At 41.0% G+C, this 26,655-nt stretch overlaps 1 protein-coding gene across 1 annotated transcript; it reads right to left on the bottom strand.

The window, feature by feature from the left end:
- Positions 1 to 1,608: 1,608 nt before the first annotated feature.
- Positions 1,609 to 24,805, bottom strand: LOC124883495 (A disintegrin and metalloproteinase with thrombospondin motifs 15). The gene is made up of 8 exons (XM_047390604.1): positions 23,740 to 24,805; positions 20,485 to 20,617; positions 17,352 to 17,519; positions 13,209 to 13,492; positions 12,930 to 13,107; positions 9,494 to 9,669; positions 5,677 to 5,852; positions 1,609 to 4,442 (listed from the first exon to the last, which is right to left on the bottom strand). Exons 1-8 carry the CDS (start codon positions 24,685 to 24,687, stop codon positions 3,665 to 3,667), a joined length of 2,841 nt encoding a protein of 946 aa, XP_047246560.1. The 5' UTR covers positions 24,688 to 24,805; the 3' UTR covers positions 1,609 to 3,664.
- Between the last annotated feature and the right edge of the window lie 1,850 nt (positions 24,806 to 26,655).

Raw genomic sequence — 26,655 nt, forward strand, 5'->3', positions numbered from 1 at the left:
GAAATTTATAGTTATAATTAAAAAAAAGTAGCTAAACCCTTGTTCAGTTCTAAACCCAGGTTTAGAAACTCAGCTGGAATTACCAACGGTCAATGTCTTACTTGTAGTAGATGTCTGTCTGAACATCCTTAACTTGGTGGATATTTTTAAGTTAATAGTTGGTTGAAAAAAGGCCAGCTCCAAAATGTCAACTCCAAAACAAATAACTCCAAGGTCAACCATTCTCATATCAGGCATTTGCTATTTTATTTTAAGTTGTCAACATCTTCATGTTGTCTGTTTAACCTGGTCAGTTACCAGTTAGGTAGGCGGAACATGAGTATTTAAATGACCAACGTTGATAAACAACCAGTGGTTTACTTGCTGTAATGCTTAAGCTATGGAAAGACTGACATCTTTCCTGTTTCAGAAGACTGCTGAAGATCCTGCAGCAGACATCAAAGATAAATGATAATGTTATGAAGCATTTTAGAACCATCAAATCAAAGATGTGGGATGGGTGTACAAATCGAATATCTCCTTCCCTCAGAATATCCATTAATAACAGAGGACTAGAAGGAGACAATTTAGCAGATTATATAATTTTTTTGTATTTATACTATGTCTTATAAAGCTAGATAAATGTATACATAGTATACAGTACAAACGACAAGTAATAAAAACCACATCATACATGAGAAAAAAAGAAACTCTGCCACCCTTATGATTGTCTTTCTGGTCCCTCTGGACCAAATGACAATATAAAGGGAATTAGTTGCCTATATACAAACAGGTAGAACACCGGGTTCTAATACATCAGTATACAGTAGTGTTAAGTTTCAGCTTTTTGCGTGATCTTCAAATTGTTGAATTTAGCTGATTGAATAAGTGTACAGAAATTTCACATTTAAACCAAAACATGTCATTTAAATCTGACTAATCTTTATGTTGCGTCTTGCACAAACTCGCTAGACTGAGGCAAACAATAAAACCATATATGTTTTTACAGTGATGTCATAGGTAGCAAAAATATAAACAAACCATACTGTATGCTAAGGATCTTTTATCTTCTCAAAGGTGATGGAACAGCACCTCATAGAGACAGGGCACCTTAAGTAAATTAAGTGTTTGTTGAAACAGATGTTCTCCTGTAAAATGGTAATGGTAACTACAAATAGACCAAGGTCCTGAATAAGTGATCCTGGATAAGTGATTTAGGATCCTGGGCAAAATTGGCTCCTCCACAAGCCTTTTCAGTCATATTTTCATGTATGGATGTGGAAACCATCAGTTGTATATTGACGTTCTGAGACCTGTTGACATTTTCTTTCAGGATTTTTGCATTCAGAACAACAGACACAGACACAAAAGATAGCTGTTGTAATCAGTAATTGTTCCTAGTGTTTGAGAACTAAAATTTCAATGAGTCAGCTGGGGTGGTTGATATATAGAATCACAATCCCTCAAGGGTGCCTCCCTTTGACAGGTCTGAACATATCCCACTGAGAGAAGACCCCGGGGGAACACTTAGAACTCGCTGAAGGAACTACATATCCCTTCTGGACTGGAAATGCCTAGATATCCTACAGAACAAGCTGGGTAGGATTGATGGGAAGATGGATGTCTGGGTAAACATGATTTCTTTATGATATGACTTCAAATGAGCAGAAGACAGTGGACAGATGGATGGTTGGAACACTGCACACAACTGTTTTTGCCTTTGTGTTTAGTGTTTAGACAAATAACATGAAAATAACAAGTAAACAGAAATGAAGAGGAAATTTAAGATGATCCACTTGGAGACTCGTATAATACATTTGATAAGAAGTCTACCCCATCCTAAATTAGATCAGAGAGTGGGTACACCCCTTGACCGTTTGCAACTCCATCAAAAATGTTCAATATGAATTGTTTGCATGTTCTGTCATAACCCATGTGCAGATGTTGATGTCTCATTTTTAATCAGGAAAGGCTCATAGGAGGATATGCCACACTCTGCAAACAGAAGATCTCATTGCAATACTATTAACTTAGATTGCTACTAAAGACTGACAGTACAGGGATCATGAGATCTGGCAATATTAAAAAGCCACATTTCTTGTCAAAGTGAGGCCTGTGTCACAAAGCACTCTTTAGCTGCTGTATCAGTTAGCTTATAATGAGCACAACATATTACTAGACCATATTACAAGCTTTACAAGATTTTAGATTTAGTCAAAATAAATTAATTCCCAACATTATTAAACTGAATGCTATTGTTGCATCTATTTAAATTAAAGCTGATAACAGGTGTATAAAGTTTCTCCAAAGAGGAAGGAAATCAAAGATCTTTTTGACAGTCTATTTTGAATCAGAGAGGAATGATCGCTAATACACTTGTCTATTTTTGTGTCTAATTTTTCAGTTAAAGTAAGATCTTAGAACTTAGAAAAAGGACATAAATTCCTTTCTTCAGGCTTCTGACTGACAATCTCCTGGATGTTTTTAGATTCTTAACCTGTTTAATTATGTTAATTTTGAATCTCAATAGTAAGTTAGTTGTAGATCAGTTATTTTTGTTTCTCTTCATTTGTCAGTTTTACATTTGTTAATTTAGTGTGTTTCTTTTGTCAAAATCAGCAGTGAATAAATATCAGGAAATTAATAATAGATGGAATTCTTGAGTCCATTGGTTATGAGCTCCCTTTAATTCATCTAATCATCTTTAGCTAAGTCAAAACGTACTGTTTATTCTAAATGAATTTGAAATCCTGTAAAACATACAAAAATCTCCCATTGCTTCTTTCGGAAATGTAAAAAATTCTCATTCAAATTTTAAGGCGTTATGAAACTGAAATTAATTTTTTTGTCATACCTAAATTTTTCAGGTCATAAAACAAATGTTAATATCAGACAAAAATAATCTGAGTAAGTACAAAATGCAGTTTTCAAATGATATTTACATTTATTAAGGGAACAACCAAAACAAACCAATCTGGCTACAGGTGAAAATATATTTTGCTCCGTGAGGTCATTACTTAAATAACTGTCATTGACCATGTCTTTAGTTCAGTTTCACTAACCCATCCTAATCCTGAACAGTGCCAGGCTAATGGAAAAAAAAACCCACATTTTTTATGCATTGCGAAATTCTCAATCAACTTATAAATGCAACAAATGCAATTATTTTATTGTTAATTGATAACATCAATTAACATCTCTGTTACACTAACTCTTTCAATCAGGTACTACTTTTCTTTCTGACTGCAGGGCAATGGATTCTTCATTTATATTTAGGCATTAAGATAAGAAAGCTCAACCTAACAATAGGGTTCTCATGTCTCACCAAACGTTCTAGTCCAGTGTAAAACAAAGAAGTTTTGGAATGTCTAATTACGGATGCAGAAAGAGACTTTTTTGAACAGCACTCACTTTGACTGCTGCACTAAAAAACAACAGATGTATACCATGTCTTAAAAGAGCACTCATACATGTGCAGGTTTTATTCTGATAGGTCCTGATGGAGGTAGACTAATGTAAATTGGAACAATTGTCAGGAGGGGTTTTTTGTCTTTAGTAAACAATGGATCAAAAACCCTATCCCATACTGACTGTATTCAAGAGTTTTTGCTCTTAACACGGAATCATCATGGCAATTTGAGAAGGATTTGCTAGATTTCAATAAATCCTTTGGGTGCGTTTAGCACTAGCACAGTGTCAAGTTGCAAAGGTCCAGTTCCTGAGGCTTCCTCTTTCCAGAGCAGTGGTTTCTCTGCAGATTAAGTCCAGTCTCAGTTATGCAGCGCACTGGACGTCTTTTAAAGCCTCTCCCACAGGACTTAGAGCACTGAGACCAGCTTCCTACTTCCCACATAGGACATGGATCCCCACAGGCTCTTACTGCTGCAGGCCTTTTAGTACTGTCACAATCTGTTGCAAGATGTCCTTCTATGCTCTGGCAGTGGACCAACCTCTTCTGTAGACCATTCCCACAAGTCACTGTGCATGAATCCCACCCTGCTGTTACCCAGTGACTAACAGGTGCCTTACTCATCACCTCATTCTTAATTATTGTGTTTTTGTCATCAATCAAGACACTGTTCTGTGATTTGTGGCTTTTCTCCTCTTTCCAAAGATTCTTCTCCTCCTTACGCTCCTTTGAGATGTAGAAGGAGTAGCGGATCCTGGGAGGAGTCATCTTCCCCACAGAGAGCACCTCCACAGTTAGTGGCTCTTGCAGAGGTCTGGTAACCTGGAGAATCTCCACAGATGTGGATGTGCCACTGTAGCGCAGCAGGCTACCATTAAGTAGCAGGTCCCGCTCTGCAGCTGACACCACGTAGTTGCCATTCAGAAGGTATTTACCATGGTGGTTCTTCACAGCGAGGTAGTTTTCGTCACTGACCATTCCTCTGTAACCCCGTTGCCGGATGTCAATATTGGAGGCTCCAATGGGCAGCGTCACCACAAAGTTGTAGCCATTACTGAAAACAAAAAAGATCATTTTAAACATACATTTTTACAAAACATTTAGTGGTCAAAATGATCAAATGCTTAGAATTAATGCAGATGTTTTCTGTGTGAAGGGGCTAATCTGCTATGGTCACTCAACCCAGAATAGTAGTAGAAAATTCTTGTTTACAAATCTGTTGAAATCTGGACTTTCAGCACAGAAGAAAAGTCCAGATCATACAGTAAAGAAAGTTGACTGGCTCAAATGACCACCCCAGATGCTAAAAAGAGCTACTTAAGAAACTGGTGCCAAACCTGCTTACAGACTGCTTCCTGTCTTGCTATGTGTGGTGGAATTTTGAAAAGCACATGTTAAATGGATCCAAATGTGAGGGAGTTTTGTAGAACATCAAGTCACTCCTTTGAAGTAAATGTCTTGTGTTGATGTGGTCCCGTTCTTAGCAGCGCATCTCTACTGGGATCAGTGGTGTGGAATGTCAGGATGTGGTAAATTACTATTCATTCAAGTTTATTTTCATATGAAAAATTAAACCTGAACATATGTGAATGAAACTTCAGCTCTATCTGAGTGTCCCCCAAGTAGTCAGATAATTATTACCCAAATTAATCAGATTGTAAGTGATGCCACTGTTTTCACATTAGTTTCAAGCTTCCAGCACCCCAAGTTAAGCAAAGCATTAGCATAGTAGTATAAAATGTATTCATTGCTGCAATATTGTGAAGATTCAGTACAGTGGTGCACATGTGATACATACATATAGTGTGGCAGCTTTTTCCAACATGTTTAATAAAATCTGTGGGAGCATGACTTGGCTGAAGCAATGTGTTATTTTCCTATGTTCTCATATCTTCCTAGCCATTCAAATGGAAGTCAGATGCGCAACAATAAGATGGGTATAAGACATTTATGCCTTGCTAAAAATAGGAAATCACTGCTCTTGCAGGATATTATGGGTGGTCAGAGTTCAGTGTTACACACAAGAGGGGCTCTGTATTATTTTAACAACACAACTATGACTATTACTAGGTGAAAAAAAAAGTCACTGTCTCAACCAGTCATGTAAGTTGTCAAAAGACAAGCAGGCAGCTTGTAGATTAGACCAATAAAATAAAACGTTCAGAAAAAGCTCAAGGGGTATGAACATTTTTGCAAGACACTGACTGGCAAGGATTTGTTTGAAGAGATGTGTTATGAGACTCAATTGCTCAATTTTACATTTATATTTGTGTAAGTGGGCTACTTACACAGGCCTTGTGAACATTCCTGAGACCCTCTTGCAGCCCTGGTTGTCCCCGCCACACACACCACACTTGTCATACTTCTTGTTAGAATCCAACTTGCCATCGCACCCTGCCTTGATACATTTTCCCTGAACGCACACAGCTGAGGTGTCAGGGGAACAGGGCGTCCCATCCACAACCTGCCACATTCATATTACAATCATGTTAAAATCACCAGTCTGGTCGAGAATTCTAACATTTTTTTAGTCTTCCAGCTTAAAGACACATGATTGAAAACTGATACAAGTGAGAGCATGTGCAGTAAGTGTACACAGCATACTGGCTAGTATTTCTGCAACAATCCTGTTTCCTTGCTGATTGTGTAAATCGTACTGACAAGCTACAGCTGTGAAGTGACTCCGGCCTGCTTCTCCCTACATGGAGTTCAGACTGCCGTTGGAAGTCTAATAGTTGATATGCCTTGCTGCAAAGTCAACACCAGTGACTGTCCACTGTCTCTACATGCTCATCCAGGAGGTGTGACTGTTACAAGTCACTGACTAGATGCAATCTGCTGGGGTTCCTTAGATAGAAAAACGTTTTATCCATTTTGAATAAATAACTGAATCTGACTATACCGTTCAATGGCTAGTTACTAATTGGAATGCATGTGCCTGACTTGAAATCTATATGATTCGATTAAATTGACTTAGCCCATTTTAAAGTTACCCATCTTTCACACAATGCAACAAGAAACAACACTCTCCAATTATTTTTTACCTCTGCCTTCCTGCCTTGGCGCTATATATATAGACTGAATTGAATTGAATATGCACACTATTCTCGATAAAGTTATTTTAATTCCAGGTCTCAGCTTTCAGATTAATCTGAATATGGTGTCACTTTTGATTAGGATTAATAACTGTATTATGAAAGCTGAAGGCACTGCTCAGTATGTCGATACAGATTAATTTATTTGCACTGCAGCTAGAAAATATCAGCAGACAGCCTCATTACAGCAAGGAAAGCATATTTCCTTGGTTTTGTGAATGAGGTCAAAATTCCACTTGCCTAGACTTTTCAAAAGTCACACACTCTTGTTAAAAAAAAATCACTTGGTTTCATAAATGTGCGCAGCCCTAAACCACCATTTAATTAAATTCCAGCATTCAGTCTTCTTTAGTTAATAACTCCCATCAGTTATAGTATACAGGTCCTTCTCAAAATATTAGCATATTGTGATAAAGTTCATTATTTTCCATAATGTAATGATGAAAATTTAACATTCATATATTTTAGATTCATTGCACACTAACTGAAATATTTCAGGTCTTTTATTGTCTTAATACGGATGATTTTGGCATACAGCTCATGAAAACCCAAAATTCCTATCTCACAAAATTAGCATATTTCATCCGACTAATAAAAGAAAAGTGTTTTTAATACAAAAAAACGTCAACCTTCAAATAATCATGTACAGTTATGCACTCAATACTTGGTCGGGAATCCTTTGGCAGAAATGACTGCTTCAATGCGGCGTGGCATGGAGGCAATCAGCCCGTGGCACTGCTGAGGTCTTATGGAGGCCCAGGATGCTTCGATAGCGGCCTTTAGCTCATCCAGAGTGTTGGGTCTTGAGTCTCTCAACGTTCTCTTCACAATATCCCATAGATTCTCTATGGGGTTCAGGTCAGGAGAGTTGGCAGGCCAATTGAGCACAGTGATACCATGGTCAGTAAACCATTTACCAGTGGTTTTGGCACTGTGAGCAGGTGCCAGGTCGTGCTGAAAAATGAAATCTTCATCTCCATAAAGCTTTTCAGCAGATGGAAGCATGAAGTGCTCCAAAATCTCCTGATAGCTAGCTGCATTGACCCTGCCCTTGATAAAACACAGTGGACCAACACCAGCAGCTGACACGGCACCCCAGACCATCACTGACTGTGGGTACTTGACACTGGACTTCTGGCATTTTGGCATTTCCTTCTCCCCAGTCTTCCTCCAGACTCTGGCACCTTGATTTCCGAATGACATGCAGAATTTGCTTTCATCCGAAAAAAGTACTTTGGACCACTGAGCAACAGTCTAGTGCTGCTTCTCTGTAGCCCAGGTCAGGCGCTTCTGCCGCTGTTTCTGGTTCCAAAGTGGCTTGACCTGGGGAATGCGGCACCTGTAGCCCATTTCCTGCACACGCCTGTGCACGGTGGCTCTGGATGTTTCTACTCCAGACTCAGTCCACTGCTTCCGCAGGTCTCCCAAGGTCTGGAATCGGCCCTTCTCCACAATCTTCCTCAGGGTCCGGTCACCTCTTCTTGTTGTGCAGCGTTTTCTGCCACACTTTTTCCTTCCCACAGACTTCCCACTGAGGTGCCTTGATACAGCACTCTGGGAACAGCCTATTCGTTCAGAAATTTCTTTCTGTGTCTTACCCTCTTGCTTGAGGGTGTCAATAGTGGCCTTCTGGACAGCAGTCAGGTCGGCAGTCTTACCCATGATTGGGGTTTTGAGTGATAAACCAGGCTGGGAGTTTTAAAGGTCTCAGGAATCTTTTGCAGGTGTTTAGAGTTAACTCGTTGATTCAGATGATTAGGTTCATAGTTCGTTTAGTGACCCTTTTAATGATATGCTAATTTTGTGAGATAGGAATTTTGGGTTTTCATGAGCTGTATGCCAAAATCATCCGTATTAAGACAATAAAAGACCTGAAATATTTCAGTTAGTGTGCAATGAATCTAAAATATATGAATGTTAAATTTTCATCATTACATTATGGAAAATAATGAACTTTATCACAATATGCTAATATTTTGAGAAGGACCTGTATATACAGTAGATTTTATACAGTTAAAGATATAATGGTGGAGCAAAACACAAGTTTGTTCCCAGTTTGTCCACTTTCTTCATTGTCCAGACACCAGTGACCACACACACACACACACACACACACACACACACACACACACACACACACACACACACACACACACACACACACACACACACTCAAAAGACAAAAACCGGTAAAGGGGGGCCGACAATAAGACTGAAAGAGCTGCAGCTATTCTCCATATGTCTAGAGTCTAGACTCAGAAGTGGACAGAAGCCTTTTCTTCCAAAGAAAATCTCCAGAGTTGGCTTAAATCTCACTAAACCTTGTTGGAGAATCTGTCTTGGTCAGATGAGACCAAACTGGACCTTTTGGGCCACAAAAGCAAAAGGTAAGTTTGACACAGAAACAGCACTGCACATCAGCAAATGAAAACACCTACAGTAAAACATGGCAGCATCATGCTCTGTGGTTACTTTTGGGTTTTTACCCCAAACCTTTGTCTACTAGAAAGATGAAGATTAACTGGAATTTAACCTTTTAGCATCACAGTGAATCCAAATCAACAAAGGGACTGGTTCACCAGAAAAAAACAACTTTCGGATGTGCTCAACCAGAGGCAGAAGTAAATCCAACACAAAATTGATGCAATGACATGAGAAGAGCGGTGCACAAGAGACGGGCCTATAATTTGATAAATTTGGAAAAACCTTTGCAAGATAAAAGCTTAGAGTAGACAAATATCACATACCCAAGCTGTGGCAGGCTGGTAGACTGAACTCACTTATGTAACCAGGTTATTGTTGTGTTTAGTGTATTTTTGTATGGCTAGATGTCCCAGTATATATGAAACATTTTTGTAATCATTTATCATGGTCTACTTTTTTAAGGCTCAAAAACCTGGAATTTTGTTGGGTGCTTGTAGACCTTTGAGAGCCAATGTACTGCTATGAAGGAGATGCAATCACATGGCATGCCTTTTTAGGCCAGCTTTTTAAATGGACATGTGCAAACCTTAGGTGACAAAACATAGAAGTATCCAGTTCCATTGGCCCGGCAGATGAGCTTGCATTTATCCTTGGGAGAGATGCCAGAATATTTGGGAATCCAAACAACGCTGGTTCCCAGTCTGCTGGTGTTCAGGTTTAAGCCATTGAATGCCTCACACTGCTCCTCGCGGAAACTTTTGCCTGGAGATGAAAAATAGACCAAGAATTAACTGATTGGTTTAACAGTAAAAACTAATATATTTAACCAGGGCAGATTTTAGGAACAGTAAAAATCAAGATGGGCCTCATGCTCTCTTGAGGAACATTGCTCAACTTTGCCATAAATGTTGCTAAAGAGGAAGATAAGGCAGTCCCATAAATATTTCTTTCTGTACTTGCAATTAGATCAAGTAATCTGTTTTAATTTATTATTATAAGCACTGGGTATACTGAAACCTAAAAACACAACATAATACATGCATGATACACTGCTGTGAAAAGTATCCCCCCCTTTTTCTTCTGTTTTTGCTATTTTATCACACAAATATTTTAGATCATCGAAGTTGTATTTTAAGACAAAGATAACCTGAGTAAATACAAAATGCTGTTTTCAAATGAAACTTTCATCAAAGGGAAAATAGCTAACCAAATCAACATGGCCTATGTAAAAAATAAATTGACCCTTAAACTTAATAAAAGGTTATGAAAACGTTGGCAGTAACAACTGCCATCTAGTGTTTGCAATGACTTCACGTGTCTTTCACATGAACTCATGAACAGCCTGTTTGAGGTCATGCCACAGCATCTCAGACAGATTTAAGTCTGGACTTTGACTTTGGGCCAATCCAAAACCTTCATCCAGTTTTGTTTTCCTGCCATTTAGAAGTAAACTTGCTGGTGAGCTTTGGATCAGTGCACAGCTGCATAACAGCTACAGCTCAAAAAGACCTTTGAGCTGTAGTATTTTCAGCTTGAGAACAGCTGGTTGCATCTAGAATGTTACATTGTCCAAATCAGAAGAAGCCCCTGACCATTGCACTACCATTCTCACGTATGACTGTTGCTATGAAGTTCTTTTTTAAAAGGTTGTGTTAATTTTGCACAGATGTAACAGGAGTTTTCAAAAGGTTCTATCATTTTTGTGATCAGTCAAAATATTCTCCCATAGGTCCTCAGGATCATCTAGGTGTGTTTTGACAATGTGAGATGAGCCTTTCTTTGTCTGTTGTTGTTAGTCAGCAGCGGTTTTAGCCTTAACCAGTCTCTATTTTTATTGTTGAAATATGAACCCTAAAGTTAACAGAGGAACATAAGATCTGCAGAGCTTTAGACTGTTTTCTCTTAGTGCATAATGACTCTCACTGTGGTTCGCTGGATTTCTAAAATCTTTTAGATGACTTTTTTACTGTGATGCACTGATCCGAGATAAACTTTGGACAAGGGTGGACAGCCCATTCAACTGGTGCGGTTTAAAATAGGCATATAATTGGATGTCATCTGTCTGGATGTGATAGAGGATGTCAGAAAAAGACAGAACAATGCCTAACTAATGAAATAATGTAAAAGAAAATAATAACGGGCCCAAAACAGACACGTGTGGAACCCCTCAGGAGAGGAACAGAGACTGAGGAGAACTTGTCTGTTCTGATGCACAATGTCCTATCAAAAAGATAGTAAAACCAGTCCAATGCAGATCCAGATATACCAGCCAGGACCTTCAGCCTATTTAACAAAGTTGTGTGGTTGACAGTATCAAAGGTGGCCCTGAGATCAAGTAGGACCAACACTGTATATTTTTCCGTGTCAGCAGCCATTAAAAGACAATAGTTAACTTTTACTGAAGCGTAAAGCCAGAATGCAAAGGGGTCGAGATCTGCAACCTACATATTAGAGATCTGATTGTTCTGTATGTGTTTGCAACTTTGGTTTCTTGAATTTTTAAAAGCAGAATGGGAGGCAGATATTTCTGTTATTGATCAGTGTCTGTTACCACTTACTACTCACCAATTATGCATTATCTGCAATAAATACTGCCATTAACTTTATGTTCTCTCTTTCTCTGTTTTTCTCTTCATAGATGCTAGATCTGGTTAGCTTCGATGAATACTGCTGTTTAGCTGTGACTCCTTCCTGGATGGGCTTATCAGCTAAGCTATAGCTGCCAACAATGTCATGTTCTCTCTCTATGATACAGTTGACCCTGTCTTTCTGCGTTTAACCCTGGTGCTCTCCTACACAAAGCAACTGAAGGAGCAATTGGTGCAACTAACTACATACTGTAGGCTATCTTCTCTGTTTTTATCCCAAATATTTCACTACTGGCTCAGAGCATATCCTTACCTTTGCTTCTCTCCTAGGCAAAGTTACTATAGAAGCTACTACTTCCATTAACTCTTTACTTTTTCTTTAACAAAGAAAGTACCTCTGGACCAGTGCTTCTGTGTTTTTTTCTGTGTATGCTCTGCCTTCTAAAACTACAGTTCCAGCAGACAGTCACTCACACTGAGCCAGGTTCTGTTGGAGGTTTCTTAATTTAAAAAAAATGTTTTCCTTTCCACTGTGGCCACATGCATGCATTGTATGAGGGATTGCTGCAAAGGTAACAACTCAATGCAATTACCTGTCCACAGTTAAGGGTATTGCTGCAAAGTCAGTAACTCAATGCAATAAACTGGGTTTCCTTTAAGCTACAACTTTTTACCAGTTGTCATTGTAAACTAAACACTGTCTTATAAGTAGTATTGAATTAGAATGCATGTAATTGACTTTGAATCTGTCTATATGATTAGATCAAACTCTCCATACATTTTTGTGTATAAACTGAATCTATTTGTTTTTAAATTGCCTCCTATGCTATGACATTTGCTGTCAATTGGTGCTATAGAAATGAACTGAAAAAAAAAGCGAAATGCTTCTTTTAATGTAGAATAATGGGCATCAGAGTGTTTAGACATAACCTATAACCATTCTCAGATTAAATCGCAACAGTTGCTTCACAAAGGTCATTGCTAATATTTTTTCTTCTTAACATTGAGGTAACACATACCTGTAATTGCCAGGCCAGTAAAATGCTCTGACTCCTGCTGATACTGTATGTGGTCACACATTCCGATGATCAATTATTCAAGCACATTTAATAAGCAGCACTTCATATTTGTTTGTCCTCTAAAATTCCTTCAAAGCAACATGGGGTGTGCTCAGTTTCCTCCACACACAAATCTTCTATTTTGGCTTTATTTTCATCTAAGAAATGATGATAGAGTGGGATCAGTTGTGTGTTTCTGTACACTTCTGACTAGACTGAAATCATTTTGGAACCTGGTAAAGATTATTTTCATCATGTCCTGATACATAAAACCCTAGACTGGAAAAAGGGTGTACATTTTCAATGTATCTTTCTTTTAAAAGGAATTGGATTGAGCCAAGCTGTTGGGTTTAAATAAATCTGTAATTCAGCTTACCTGTTTCAGGGCAAGGGTAGAGGTTACAGGAGCGGTATTTGATGCGAAGGCCGTAGCAGTATTTCCCACCATTCTCAGGGACAGGATTGTTACACTCTCTCTTTGCCAACTGAACACCTCCACCACAACTTCTTGAACAGTCTCCAAATGCACCCCACTTCCCCCAATGGCCATCCACCTTAGTCAAAAGGCAGAATAGGTACCATGCTTTACTGGTCAGTGGTAAATATGTTCATGGAAGACAAGCAGCACTTTATTTCCCCATTTGCCCTGTCTTACCTTGATATGCATTGTGCTGTGCTTATCAACACAGGCGCCTCTGTAGCAGACTTTGCCGTATACACAGCTTGTGCCGTCTGCCCAGGGAAAGTGCCTGGTTTGACAGACCTGCTGTCCACGAGCGCTCCCGGTGCACCACAGCTTTGAGCAGGGCTGCATGTAGGGACAGGGTTTGGAGCCTGAGCCAAAGGCGAGCTCACACTGACGGTGCAGGCTGTAGCTGGACCCGGGCAGACTGTCCTGGATAGTGAGCTGCTTTTGAGGCAGGTCCAACAGGCAGTCACCTGCAGACACAAACAAGAAGGGGTATGAACAGTCAGGCAGCAGCTGTGGAAATTAACATATCAAGAGTTCTCTGATGCATTAGTTGTTTTTTTACAGATGATCTGGTAAAATATTCAAATTTAACAGTTAACATGGTTTAATGCAATGGCGTTAATGCAACTCTTAGACCCTATTTAAGAATAAATCAATGCTAAATGTGTTTCACATATCAGAACATAATAAAAATAATTTGCTATTTACCATGTTCTAAAATTCAATCTAACCACAAGTTTACAAAAACAAGCAACAGACTGAACACGGTCCTCCACCCTTGTCTGCCCGCTCCCATAGCAGTGTCAGGTGGCAGCCAGTTCTAAGTTTTTTTGTTTTTTTTTTATCATACTCAGCCTGGTTCAGTTGGAGTTTCCCTTTTTTAAAATGGACAGATTCCTCTTCATTGTCTCCATATAGGAATTGCTGCAAGGACAGTGAGTGAAATGCAACTGTCTTGGCTTTCCCTATTAACTTTTACTTATTGGCTTTACTTGATCAACTGACTTTTAGTACTGTATTATACTTTGGATTAGGCTATATAACTGGATCAAAGATCAGATTGTATTAGTGGTACAGATCTAAATTATGATTAAAAAGAATTGTTGAGTTTTGTTGGATAGCGTTTGTTGTGAATTTTCACTAAATACATAAACTTAATTAAACTAAATTTAACTTTTCTGTAAACTAAACTACTCTATGATCAAATCTGACCCCATCTTTCCAACAGCTGAAGCATGGCTAAAACTTTTGTCAAAAGAGCAATGACCCCAAACACAGCAAAAAACAGAATAGATGAAAAAACATATTCAAGATGTCAAAATGGCCCAGTCAGAGTCAACCAAGATCAACCTGAAAGAAATGCTGGGGTGGGATTATAAAGGAGCTGTGCAGAGGTGAATTCCAGCAAAACAGCCAAAGCAATGTTGTAGAGAAGAGTGGACTAAAACCCCTACCAAGCAACCTCAGAGACTGGTAAAGTCAGACAGAAAATAACTATTTCCACTAATTGTTGATTTATTGATTTTCTAAAAGAAATTGAATCATGGGCAAATGTGCCTGATCAGTGCAGCTGCTCTTTAAAACAGAAGAGCAATCTTATGCTCTTACTTTCCCTCTTTGTCACTCAGTCAGAATAACATATTGCATCTTTTTAAACTCTCATTTCACATTTTTTAACTAACTAAACAAAAAACTTAAAAATTAGAAATATTTGCTAAATTTTAGCCCCTAAGCCCCACCCCTTTATCCCTTTCAGTTGTCAGTCAGATTCATGCCATGCGTCACAGTCCACGTTTGAAATAAAACTTCCCTTTTCATCGTCATCTTCCGCTTATCCGGGACCGGATCGCGGGGGCAGCAGACTCAGGAGAGACGCCCAGACGTCCCTCTCTCCAGACACCTCCTACAGCTCCTCCAGGGGGAGCCCAAGGCGTTCCCAGGCCAGCCGAGAGACATAGTCCCTCCAGCGTGTCCTGGGCCGTCCCCTGGGCCTCCTCCCGGTGGGACGTGCCTGGAACACCTCCCGAGGAAGGCGTCCAGGAGGCATCCGGTATAGATGCCCGAGCCACCTCAAATGGCTCCTCTCGATGTGGAGGAACAGCGGCTCTACTCCGAGCCCCTCCCGGATGGCCGAGCTCCTCACCCTATCTCTAAGGGAGTGCCCGGCCACCCTATGGAGGAAGCTAATTTCAGCCGCTTGTATCCAGGATCTCGTTCTTTCGGTCATAACCCACCCAAAGTTCATGGCCATAGGTGAGGATAGGAATGTAGACCGACCGGTAAATTGAGAGCTTTGCTTTTCGGCTCAGCTCTCTCTTCACCACAACGGACCGGCACAGCGCCCCCATTACTGCGGCAGCCGCACCGATCCGTCTGTCGATCTCCCGCTCCATTTTTCCCTCACTCGTGAACAAGACCCCGTTGTTTCAAGAATCCCTCATGAGGACAAAAATATCGAGGCACATGACGTCGCCCGGTACGGCGGAGTTGGGGTCCCACCCTGGAGCCAGGCCTGGGGTCGGGACTCGCCGGAGAGCGCCTGGTGGCTTGGTTGCTCCTCGCGGGACCCGGCCGGGCCAAGCCCGAATGAGAGACTCGAGGCCATCCCCCAGTGGGCCCACAACCTGCAGGGGGAACCGTGAGGGACTGGTGCAAAGAGGATTGGGTGGCGGACGAAGGTGGAGACTTCAGCGGCCCGATCCCCGGATGCTTAGGCTGGCTCTAGGGACGTGGAATGTCACCTCGCTGGGGGGGAAGGAGCCTGAACTTGTGCGGGAGGTCGAGAGATATCGACTAGAAATAGTCGGGCTCGCCTCCACGCACAGCGTGGGCTCTGGAATCCATCTCCTTGAGAGGGGTTGGACTCTCTTCTACTCTGGAGTGGCCCACGGGGAGAGGCAGCGGGCTGGTGTGGGTTTGCTTGTTGCCCCCGAGCTCAGCCGTCTCGTGTTGGGGTTTACCCCAGTGGATGAGAGGGTCATATCCCTGCGCCTTTGGATTGGGGATAGGTCTCTGACTGTCGTCTCGGCCTACGGGCCGAGCGGTAGTGCGGAGTACCCGGCCTTCTTGGTGTCCCTGTCAGGGTGCTGGATAGTGCCCCTCCCGTGGACTCCATTATTCTGCTGGGGGACTTCAACGCCCACGTGGGAAACGACAGTGACACCTGGAGAGGCGTGATCAGGAGGAGGTTAGGGACAGTGCCTCTGGAATGGCAGACTGGGGTGGTGGTCCCCCTTCATGGGTGTGTTCTAACTACAGGGGGATCACACTCCTCAGCCTCCCTGGTAAGGCCTACGCCAGGGTATTGGAGAGGAGAGTCCGGCCGATTGTTGAACCTCGGCTTCAGGAGGAGCAGTGTGGTTTTCGTCCCGGCCGTGGAACACTGGACCAGCTCTATACCATCAACAGGGCGCTCGAGGGTTCATGGGAGTTTGCCCAACCGGTTCACATGTGTTTTGTGGACCTGGAGAAGACATTCGACTGTGTCCCTCGTGATGCCCTTTGGGGGGTGCTCCAGGAGTATGGAATCGGGGGCCCTTTATTAGGGGACATCCGGTCCCTGTACGAGCGGAGCAGGAGTTTGGTCCGCATTGCCGGCACTAAGTCGGACCTGTTCCCGGTGCATGTTGGTCTCCGGCAGGGCTGCCCCTTTGTCACCGGTCCTGTCCATAAAAGTTATGAACAGGATTTCTGGACGCAGCCAAGGGCCGGAGGGGGTCTGGTTTGGGTACCAGTGGATTTCGTCTCTTCTTTTTGCGGATGACGTGGTCCTGCTGGTCCACTCAAGCCAAGACCTACAGCACGCGCTGTGGCGGTTCGCAGCCGAGTGTGAAGCGGCTGGGATGAAGATCAGCTCCTCCAAGTCCGAGGCCATGGTTCTCGACCGGAAAAGGGTGGCCTGTCCTCTTCAGGTTGGAGGGGAGTTCCTGCCTCAAGTGGAGGAGCTTAAGTATCTCGGGGTCTTGTTCACGAGTGAGGGGGAAAAAAAACAAAAAACTTCCCTTTTCATAATGTGATTTCATTAGCTGTACAGAACGTAGCCATGGAGAGAGAATGTAAAGGGTTATCATGGGTGTACGTTATTTTTCAATCACATCTTTTCCATTTTGCCTTCATTTTTGTGTGGATCTTTTTTTCTACATTTGAGGTAAGACAGTTTTACAATCTGCTAAGAACAACTTCATTATTATGCCCTGATACATGTTAAAATCAAGCTGCGAGTCATATTTTTATGGACAAAAAAATTATATTGCTATCAGCCCACAGCTGGATAATGATGCCTGAACAAAATGAGTTCAGGAACATGTTCAGGAAGCGTTAACTCACCATGACCTCTGTCCAGGAACTCAGTAACGATGGCTGCGCTGCACACTGACCACGGCTGACTCCTGTCTATCTGAATCAGCGTGGGAGACATCATGTGGTTGTCCTTTAGTTTCCCAAATACCTCCTCACATGCCTTCACATTGTCATGGGGCATGTTGAAGATGTGGCCTACAGGGAGAGGGTGGGAGCAGACACAAAAGGGTCACTGCTTTGGCAGATACAAGGAGCTCTGTTTTCACTTTAACGTCATTAGCAGGACGTAAGGAACAGATAGAGAGACAGTATGGTGACAACTAATAAAAATATTTCTAATTAAATTATGTTACCAGGCAGCACAACACAAAACATAGCAGACCGCAGTGGAGTATAACAGGATATGTAGCATGGCTTAGGTTCATGTGCTAAACGAGGTCTGGCAGAAGAATTTAGATCAATAGGAATTATTTTCATTTTCTAAATATGTTCATATAAATATGTAAACAAAGAGTTGAACTTGTTCAGTCATAAACTGAATTGCTTAAAGAAGGAAATTGTGGAATTGCTGGTCATGTATGAGGACAGAGGAAAGCCTCTCCTGAATACTGTTTCAGGCACAAGTCCTGCTTTGTTTTAAACCTTTTCAAGCAGCTGTTCCTGAAAATGACCATAAAGCTGTCACATAGACTATTAAATGCAGTTTACGGTCAGCAGTTTACTTATGGTCATCATTGGCAGGAAGTTCATATTCATTATAGGCTTTTAAGGATTTATTGGAACTAATACAGCACAAAATTTTTGTGATTTTACAAAACCATAATTAGGTACTCAAATTTAAATGTATCATGAATTTTTCTCCAAAGGGACATCATTTTACTTACAGTCTCAAATATTTACAGACACCCCTACTAATATTTAATTAAATGTCTGTTACCAGGTTGGACCTCAGTCACAGGCTTTTTGTAATCATCAACATGCTTTTGGAATATTTCTGACTGAAGTTCATTACATTGGATTAGCGGCATATACCTGTTTTTTAAGCAAAGTCCTTCATTTTATAATAATGTTGTTTGGGGCTTTAAGAAGGCAATTCCAGAAGCTTAGTGTTAGATGGCTATCCATTTATAAACCCGTTCGGATGTGTTTTGAATGATCTTTCTGTTGGGATACTTTGTCACAGGTTCAACAATTTGGCTGTTGATTTAAAGTGAAGGTAAAAGCGTAAATATTCCTTCTTTTTTTATTCTCCTATCTTTGCGTGGTGCACCAGTACCATTGCAGTATGATTGCAGTGAAATAGCTCCACAGCATGATGCTACTTCCTCCATGTCTGCCAGTTGGTACAGTGTTTATAGGATTGAAAGCTTTACCTTGACTCCTTCAAACATTCCTATTGTCACTGTGACCTAATAATTTCTCATCTAAAAATTAAACTGGTGTTTCTGCTCATGGCAGGCTTGAGCTTTAGTGGTTGCTGTGTTGTTCCTGAACAGCCTAATCAGTTTTCGATCATCAGAGGGTGACGGTGTGGGTCTTTTTATGCTTCAACACCTGGTGACTTGAAAAAACAGTCAGCAGACTTGCAAAAGCAACCAATGAGTGGGGAAGGTGTAAGCTAGGGATAAGGCAAAGACTTGCAGTCTTTTCCTAAAGTAAGTCCCACAAGACAAGATCTAAAGACCTTGAGGCTTATTTTGCTGGTTCCTTTTTAACACTGGATTTTCAACTTGCACTTTTAGGGTTTTTAAAGGATGACGTTTAGCCCTGGGGTTTATTTTTCCTTATTGTAATTTTGTCATTTGTCTGTTGGCCTCCCAACAGCTCAACTCCTAGCCACTCTAATGGGCATTGATTTCGGGGGCATCTTTTGTTTAAATTTGCAAAAGTCATCAACCCTACTTTGTTGCAGTCTTAGATTTAAACCAGTTAGCAATGGTAAGTATGCATCATCTAGAAGTATCATGCTCGGTCAGCTCTTTCTGAGAAACCTACATGGGGGAAATTACTCCAAATTATTCACAAATGGTCTGAGTAACACAGAGAGAACCATGTGTGCCATCATGAACTGCTCTGAAAGCTAACACATTCCTAGAGTTACTCAGAACTTCCACCTCTGGTGTGGTGTCTTTATCCACTAGATTTGAGTTACTATGTGGTATAATCTCTTTACCGTGCTAATATGGTTTACGTGTAAGTCATCTCGGTTACTGAGTTCCATTGATGGATGAAGCTACACAATTTTTAAGAACCAAAACTCATTATGAGGAACTGTAGGATACCTACAAGCAATCACATCAAGGCTTGTCAGCTGATGGTCATTTATTGTATGAAAGAATGCAACACAGAAATGAGTGACAGGATAGATGAATACGATTTCTTTTAGACATCAGCATGAAATATTGTAATTTCCCCCAATTAGTTTGTACTTGTTCATGGAGTTGTTTGGGATTCTGTTTGTCAAATTTGTCAAATTTCACTGATATGATTTGTTCCTTTATTGACAAATACATCAAGTTCATGCAAACTGTCAAGATCTGGGACGTTTTCTGGCCATGGACCCAAAATTCTAATATTTACATCTCTGAGCCAGATAGGCATCACCTTTGCTATATGACCCTGTATTCCATAATGTTAGAGAATCCCTGCTTGTCACCAAATGGTGATAATGTAAACCTATCTTGCAAACAGATAAGTTCCACAAAGACTTCTACCCAGCAGCTATAGATTAACTGCCACAGACTTGGCATAGGATTTCCATACCAACTCCCTCATAAACTTGTGACTTATTTTCAGCTTTCCAACTTGCCTGTTAGTTAGTCACTCCCACGCAAAGTAATGCTTTGCAGCATCTTACAGACATCTTAGTGTTTCTCTGTAAGACCAGGAGGCTGGATTAGCTTTTTGCTGTGTTTAATAATCAGAGAAACAGAATTCATATCAGGTGGATGAATTAGATAATTTTGAGAATATAAGCCATGCAGCTCTCAAGAACTTTGTCTAACTGACACCTCGATACTCTTGAAAGTTGTAAAGTCCTCAAACCAATTTAGTCTGGTTAGTGATTAAGCAAGTATGTCAGAAAAATCCAATCAGTGGCCAAATTTGTAGTATCTTTTATCTAGAATGTATCAGGCTCTTCCACAAACAGCTATCTCACCAAGCTCATGAGCAGTTGTAAAGGCAGAGGGTAACCCATCATCCTCAATAACAGAACAACTTCTCTTAGGGTCACACATGGTCCCAACATCAGCCATCCCCAGAGTATCACAGGTTGTGGCTCCGCAGAGATCCTGATGAAACAGAGACAAAGATGTTAACTTTGAAGAACCTGATCAACATTTTATTTTCATATGTTAGAGTTTTGTAGCATAAACTGTTAAGCTCTTATAACTGTGCTGAGTTTGTCAATACTTTCTCCAAGCCACATGACTAGATAGGCTGTCTGCTCAAACACCTAAATACAACATATTAAAGCACCATGTTAAATACTCCTTCTACAGACAGACAGCAGAGTTTATGGATGCTTTCATTTTAACTCTAAATGTAATATTATTGGATGCTCTAGTGCAGTTTGCCTAACATGAAAAGTCTCCGGATGTATTCACCTACCAGTCTAAGAAGATCCTGAACATTTACAGGTAACTGCTTTGATGAAAAACAATAACTTAAGTAAGTTGCTGTCTGCATGTCGAACACCTATTTTAATTAATTAGTGCTTAGAATACAATTATAAAATGAAATTGTCAGGATACTTTGCTAATTAGACGAGGAGTCTGTCTCAGTTAAGATGAATCTGCCTAGATGATATCAGCCTGTAAACTAGACATTGTTCAAACCTGTAGTTGATGAACGTTTCAAAAATATATTTTAAACCAGTTCAGTATTTTGTATCCAGCCTCATTTTCATCAGACTGTTCTGTTTGCAGCTAATATGAAATGACCTCCTACAACATCTGAAACACTCATGCAACCATTGTTGCCGAAAAGGTTTAGTTTTGGTTTAATCTGACCAGAGTAACCTCTTCTCCAGCAGTCTATGGGCAGGAAGTGGGGTACACCCTGGACCGGTCACCAGTCCATCGCAGGGCAACACAGACTCACACACGACAAACAACCATGCACACACTCATTCACACCTAAGGGCAATTTACAGAAACCAATTGACGTAACAGTTATGGGTTTTCTCCCAGTGGAGAAAACCCATAACTGTTAGGTTAATTGGTTTCTGCATGGGGAGAACATACAAACTTCAAGCAGAAAGACCGGTCGGGACTCAAACCCAGGACCTTCTTGCTGCAAAGCAACAGTGCTACCAACTGCGCCACCGTGCTTAGTTTTAATGTTTATTATATGTCTTGATCTATCTTAACTTTCTGTCGGCTTTTGTCATGCTGCTAAAGCTAATACTAAAACGAAGCTGCTGATGAACCTGTTGACTTAGTGCTGCAATGAGGGGGAGATGCCAGAGGGAACCTCTGCCAAACATGTGTACAACACTCCTCCTGCTATTCATTACACACTGAAAGAGTTTTCCAAAACGGCAGCTTCACACATTGTGTTCCGTAAGCACAATGATACAATTTCTGAATATGTCACACAGTTCAACCTTTAGGTTAAATAAGGAGGCCTTTCCTATTATTTGCAGTGTCCTCTGTCTTTCTAAGCTTTACCTGTTTTTTGTATATTACTACCAGATAAACCAGAGTTAAGACTACTTAACTGAAACCAAGTGGCACTTCTAAGCAAGAAGGAAACACGGGAAGGAAGATCTATATGCCAGAGTTCACAGCAACATTGGCTACATGGGATGCGCCGACATCGGTGACCAGTATAAATGTATTAGCCAAGATAGTGATCCAACAACAGCAACAAGAATTGATGAAGTCATTAATATTCCAGATTTATTGTTCTTACATTTTCTGATCACTTTAAAGATATCAAAGACTCACTCAGAGTGGCCCTCACACCCAAACAGAATTGCAGTCTTACATGGAAAGAAATCTGTCTTTTGTTGAGATTAATTAAGAAAGGAAAGTTAGTCGTTGGGACCAAATGTTGGTGGTTTCATCTACACATCAGGACAGGAAATGATAACCTGGCTTGTTAGGACTTATCAGACTCCAGTGATCCTGTTCCACAGGATGAATAAGAAACGTTTAGATATTAAAAAGGTATTGCATAATAATGTTAATGTCACTTAATGATTTATATATAATGTATAATATGAGCTACAACAACAATTATTTCCCTTTGGGATTAATAAAGTATGTTTGAATTGAACTAAACTGGATTTTAATTAACACTAGAGAACCAGTTTGTTTACTTAGGATAGCATTGGTCCACTACCTGCTAAGTGGTTACTGCAAGCTAAAGATAGCAATCTTCAGCATTCACATTAGTGATAAAGTCAATATGGACTGGCAATTTATACACTGAGCATATTGTTATCCAAATGCAACTATCTTTACGTCTTAATATACATGAAAGATTTCATTATTGGTCATCATTAGATCACTTTAGCAGAACTTGACTAAAAACCAAATCCATCAGTGCGGCAGACCATTGCATCACAGCAAGGAGGTCCTGAGGAATCCTGGCTGCAGCTGTTATGTGTGGAGTTTGCATGTTCTCCATGTGGGGTTTCTCTGCCCACTCTAGCTTCCTCTGCAGCGAAAAACATGCAAGTTAGCTTAATTAGCAACTCTTAGGTGTGTGTGTGTGGGTGTGTGTGTGTGTATAGTTATTTGCCGTGTCTCTCCCTTTGTTGTCCTGTGATTGACTGTTAGCTGTTCAGCTTTAACCTGCTTTTGACCACTGGTCCTGAAAATATAAGGCAGAAATAAAAAGGAACTTATAGAAAAAAAGATTGAAATCCAAATATGACATGTTCAGTAATCAACATTGTGGGTTATTCTTTTTAGCCCACTATTTGGAAGACTTGCCATTAGTCACTTTAACACATTTTGAGTTGAGAACACCCAACCCGGTGTGTTAAATGAGTCTGGGTCAGGCAATATTTGAATGAGGACTGGGTTGGCACTATGACCCAAAATGGAATTTCTACCCTGGGGTTTTTAATAGTTTAGGAGGCCATTTGGAGAGTGAGTTTCTGAACTGAAGCTTAAACTCAGAGTTCATCAAAGCTTAAAAACAGAAAAATTATTTAACAGCTGTGATGAAATACAAAAGGGCCACATTCCCTTCATCAAGCATTTGGACATAACACATAAACACAAAAATTTGCAAAGGGAGAGGGTGTGAATAGACATCTTAACATTCAGACCAAATAAAAGAAGGAAAGAAAATAGTAAATTTTTAATGACAAATTACTAACGGATTTGAAGTCCAAATGGAAGAAGCAGTTGGTGCAGCATTTTGGGGTTAAAACCCAGCCCACTTGTCCAGTACCTACCTGTTTGGTGAACAGGATGGCAGTGTCCCAGTACTCTGGATGCTTATCACTGGGTTTATTTAACTTCTTCTGCCAGGAGCAGAAGTTTCGCAGAGTCAAGGCAGCATTGCTGGAAACCTTTGGTCCCTTGTCAGCTTCATTTATCACCATGAAGCCCACCACCACTATATTTATGGAGTTAAGTATGCTGGGGTGCTTGTACAGCCTGGCCGCTACTGACATCAGGGTCAGAAGGTAATGTTTGAGGTCATCCCCGTGGAATGCAGCCATGGACTGATCTGCCACCACCAGCACTTCCACAAACCTGGGGATAGAAGAGAACCTCTTGGACCTCCTCAGGGATTTCAGAACGCTTTCTGTGAAACTATCAGCATCCAGCTGATGAAGATGCTTGTATTTCTCCAAGGAAACACTGACGTTGCTGTCGGGTGTGACTCCACACCTACTGGTGAAGTTGGCCCCTGAATGTGCAGCAATCATTCGGCGGCTGATGATATGCGTTATTTCCAAAATGTTTCTATTTTTAGACGAAACTGCAGCGTTCTCGGTGCTTGTAGTGATAAAATACTCCATGCCCTTATAAGAGAAGCCCCCCTGCAGACCCCTGCACAGGCTAACCGCGGCAAAAGAGTCGGGGTCTGCATTAACATCGCCAGAGTAGAAGCATCCCCTGAAGTCAGTTGAAGCGTTGGATGCTGCAGATTCGCTGCCAGCTGCGAGGAAACTAGAATCCGGTGTGAGTTGGAGGTAAAACTCCTGTCTGAATGCACTCAGTCTGAAAACAACATGCTTTCCATCCATCTGCTCCACCTGTCGATGCGAAAGCTTTTCACGCATCTGGTGGTCAAGGCGAATAGGTATGCAGACATCCACCTCCATGCATGATGTGAATGTCAAATGAAATATGAATTGGGTGAAAACAAGTGAAAAACCAGCAGCCTCAGCCATTTCTGCGTAACCCGAGCTGCGGGTGTCTGAGCGTGATGGCACCGCGCTCCACTTGCGCGTCCTTACTAAACTGCTGCACGCGCGCCTCCTTCCAGCTTCTTACCCATGTTGCACCGTTTCCACTCTGGACACGATCCTCCCCAGCTGCTCAGCTTTATAGCTGCGCTCAACGCCGGCGGCTGGTGTCAAGTGAAACCTGTGCATGCGCATCAGAGAGCTGCTGATAGTCATTCTGCGGCTGCTTTAACTCTCCAAATCATAGTGTTGTCGTCCAGCATGTGAGTCAGAAGCTGGCGCATCCCTTAGCTTCAGCTATAGGATCCAGTTGACACCAGAGCAGAGCTTGTTTAATAATGGCAGGGGAAGGTTTGATTGTTTCTGCACACACTGAATGTGTGCAAAAGAGTAAGGTACCGGAATTCTCTCGGCTGAAACCCCCTCAGGTTGCTCATAACATTAGGAAAAATCACTGTCCAAGGAAGAAAAGTTGAATGCTGCCATCAGTTCAGTGTCATGCTGAAAGTGAAGCATCCTGACACCATTTATGTGTGGTCACACTCAGACTTTGATCTAAAAACACTTAACAAGTTCTAAACATCCTGCTGGAGCATAGTGATAGTTAAGTGATTCAGGAACCAAAAATGCACATTTTGGCTCCGTGGCCAGGAAATCTCTCAGATCTTTAACCCATTTGTAACCTAGTAAAGTTCGGGATAAACTTGTCCGTAGAGGCCTATGAAACATATAAGATGCTTTTTACTAAATTGCAGTGTATCACAGAAACATATGGCAAGGCGACCTAACAATACTAAACAGGGACGTTTTTGAAAAACAACATTTTAGACAGTCTCGAAACCTATGGCCAAAATTTGGATGGCAATGATTAAAAAAGTAAAACCAGATTGCAGGATAAAAGCGACACCAATAGGTGACAGAATGCAATGCGGCCAATTGAGCAGAGTCTATTGTTGTCCTCTTCCACCATCTACTGTTTTAAGTATAACACTGCCCTTGATGGAGGTGTGATGTGGATTTTAAAATATGTGTGATTGACATGCACTTAGTTCTAATGGTGGTTTTTTACATAATGCTGGTAGGAGCAGGACTTTGCTCTTGATACACAGGAGAAACGCTTCTGAGGAAATCCTCTACAGTACCATGGTTCACATGTTTCTGCTCCTCCTCTTACGGAGGAAATATTCATGGAAAAATGCCTTCCAGACTTTCCCATGCAGGTAGGAGACATGTAAGTAAATAAAGCCTGTCAAATCTGCTCTACCAAAGTGGCATGTCAATAAGAACAGTCATATATTTAGAACTACAAATAAACCTTCTTTGGTTAATTCCTGTTTTTAAATGTCATATTTTGTATCCTCCTCCTTTACCTGGGCTTGGGATATGCAAAAGCGACCCAAAAGAAACATTCTGCTTCAATTACTTTATTTATTTATTTTTTGTTTGATCAGCCTGTGCACATGTGATTAATTGACAGTCTGGACAGGATGAACATCTGCTGTGAATGCAACTGGGAGGGACTGCTGAGTTGCCTCTTTGTGCTTTGAGACAGGAGACTGGGTCTAAACTGTCTGAATATAGCAGGTTAAAAAGTCCTCAATGGGTGCAATGTCAAAGCAAAAGCTAGACTACAATGCACCCGCCGCTGGCGACTCTGGCTACCCTGGCTTTGTTGTGTATTGTATGCTCCATGTGCTCTAAATGTGCACTGTTTCTCCTGTTACAATGTTATTGAACTTTTCCAAACATTTTGAAGCACAGGTAGAACCAAGTATCCTTGAACTGATTTCTATTTTATTGTAAAGCGCTGAACAGTGACACACTTTATGCCAGCAATTTTTGTTACTCTTCTGTCACAATGTTTACTATCTTGCTATGTATGCTGGTAAATTGAGCACATGGAGTCAAACGGGGTCAAAATGTGAGAAAATGATGGGGATTTTGTGGAACATC

Source organism: Girardinichthys multiradiatus, chromosome 18 (assembly GCF_021462225.1).
Source record: "Girardinichthys multiradiatus isolate DD_20200921_A chromosome 18, DD_fGirMul_XY1, whole genome shotgun sequence".
Taxonomy (NCBI): Eukaryota; Metazoa; Chordata; class Actinopteri; order Cyprinodontiformes; family Goodeidae; genus Girardinichthys; species Girardinichthys multiradiatus.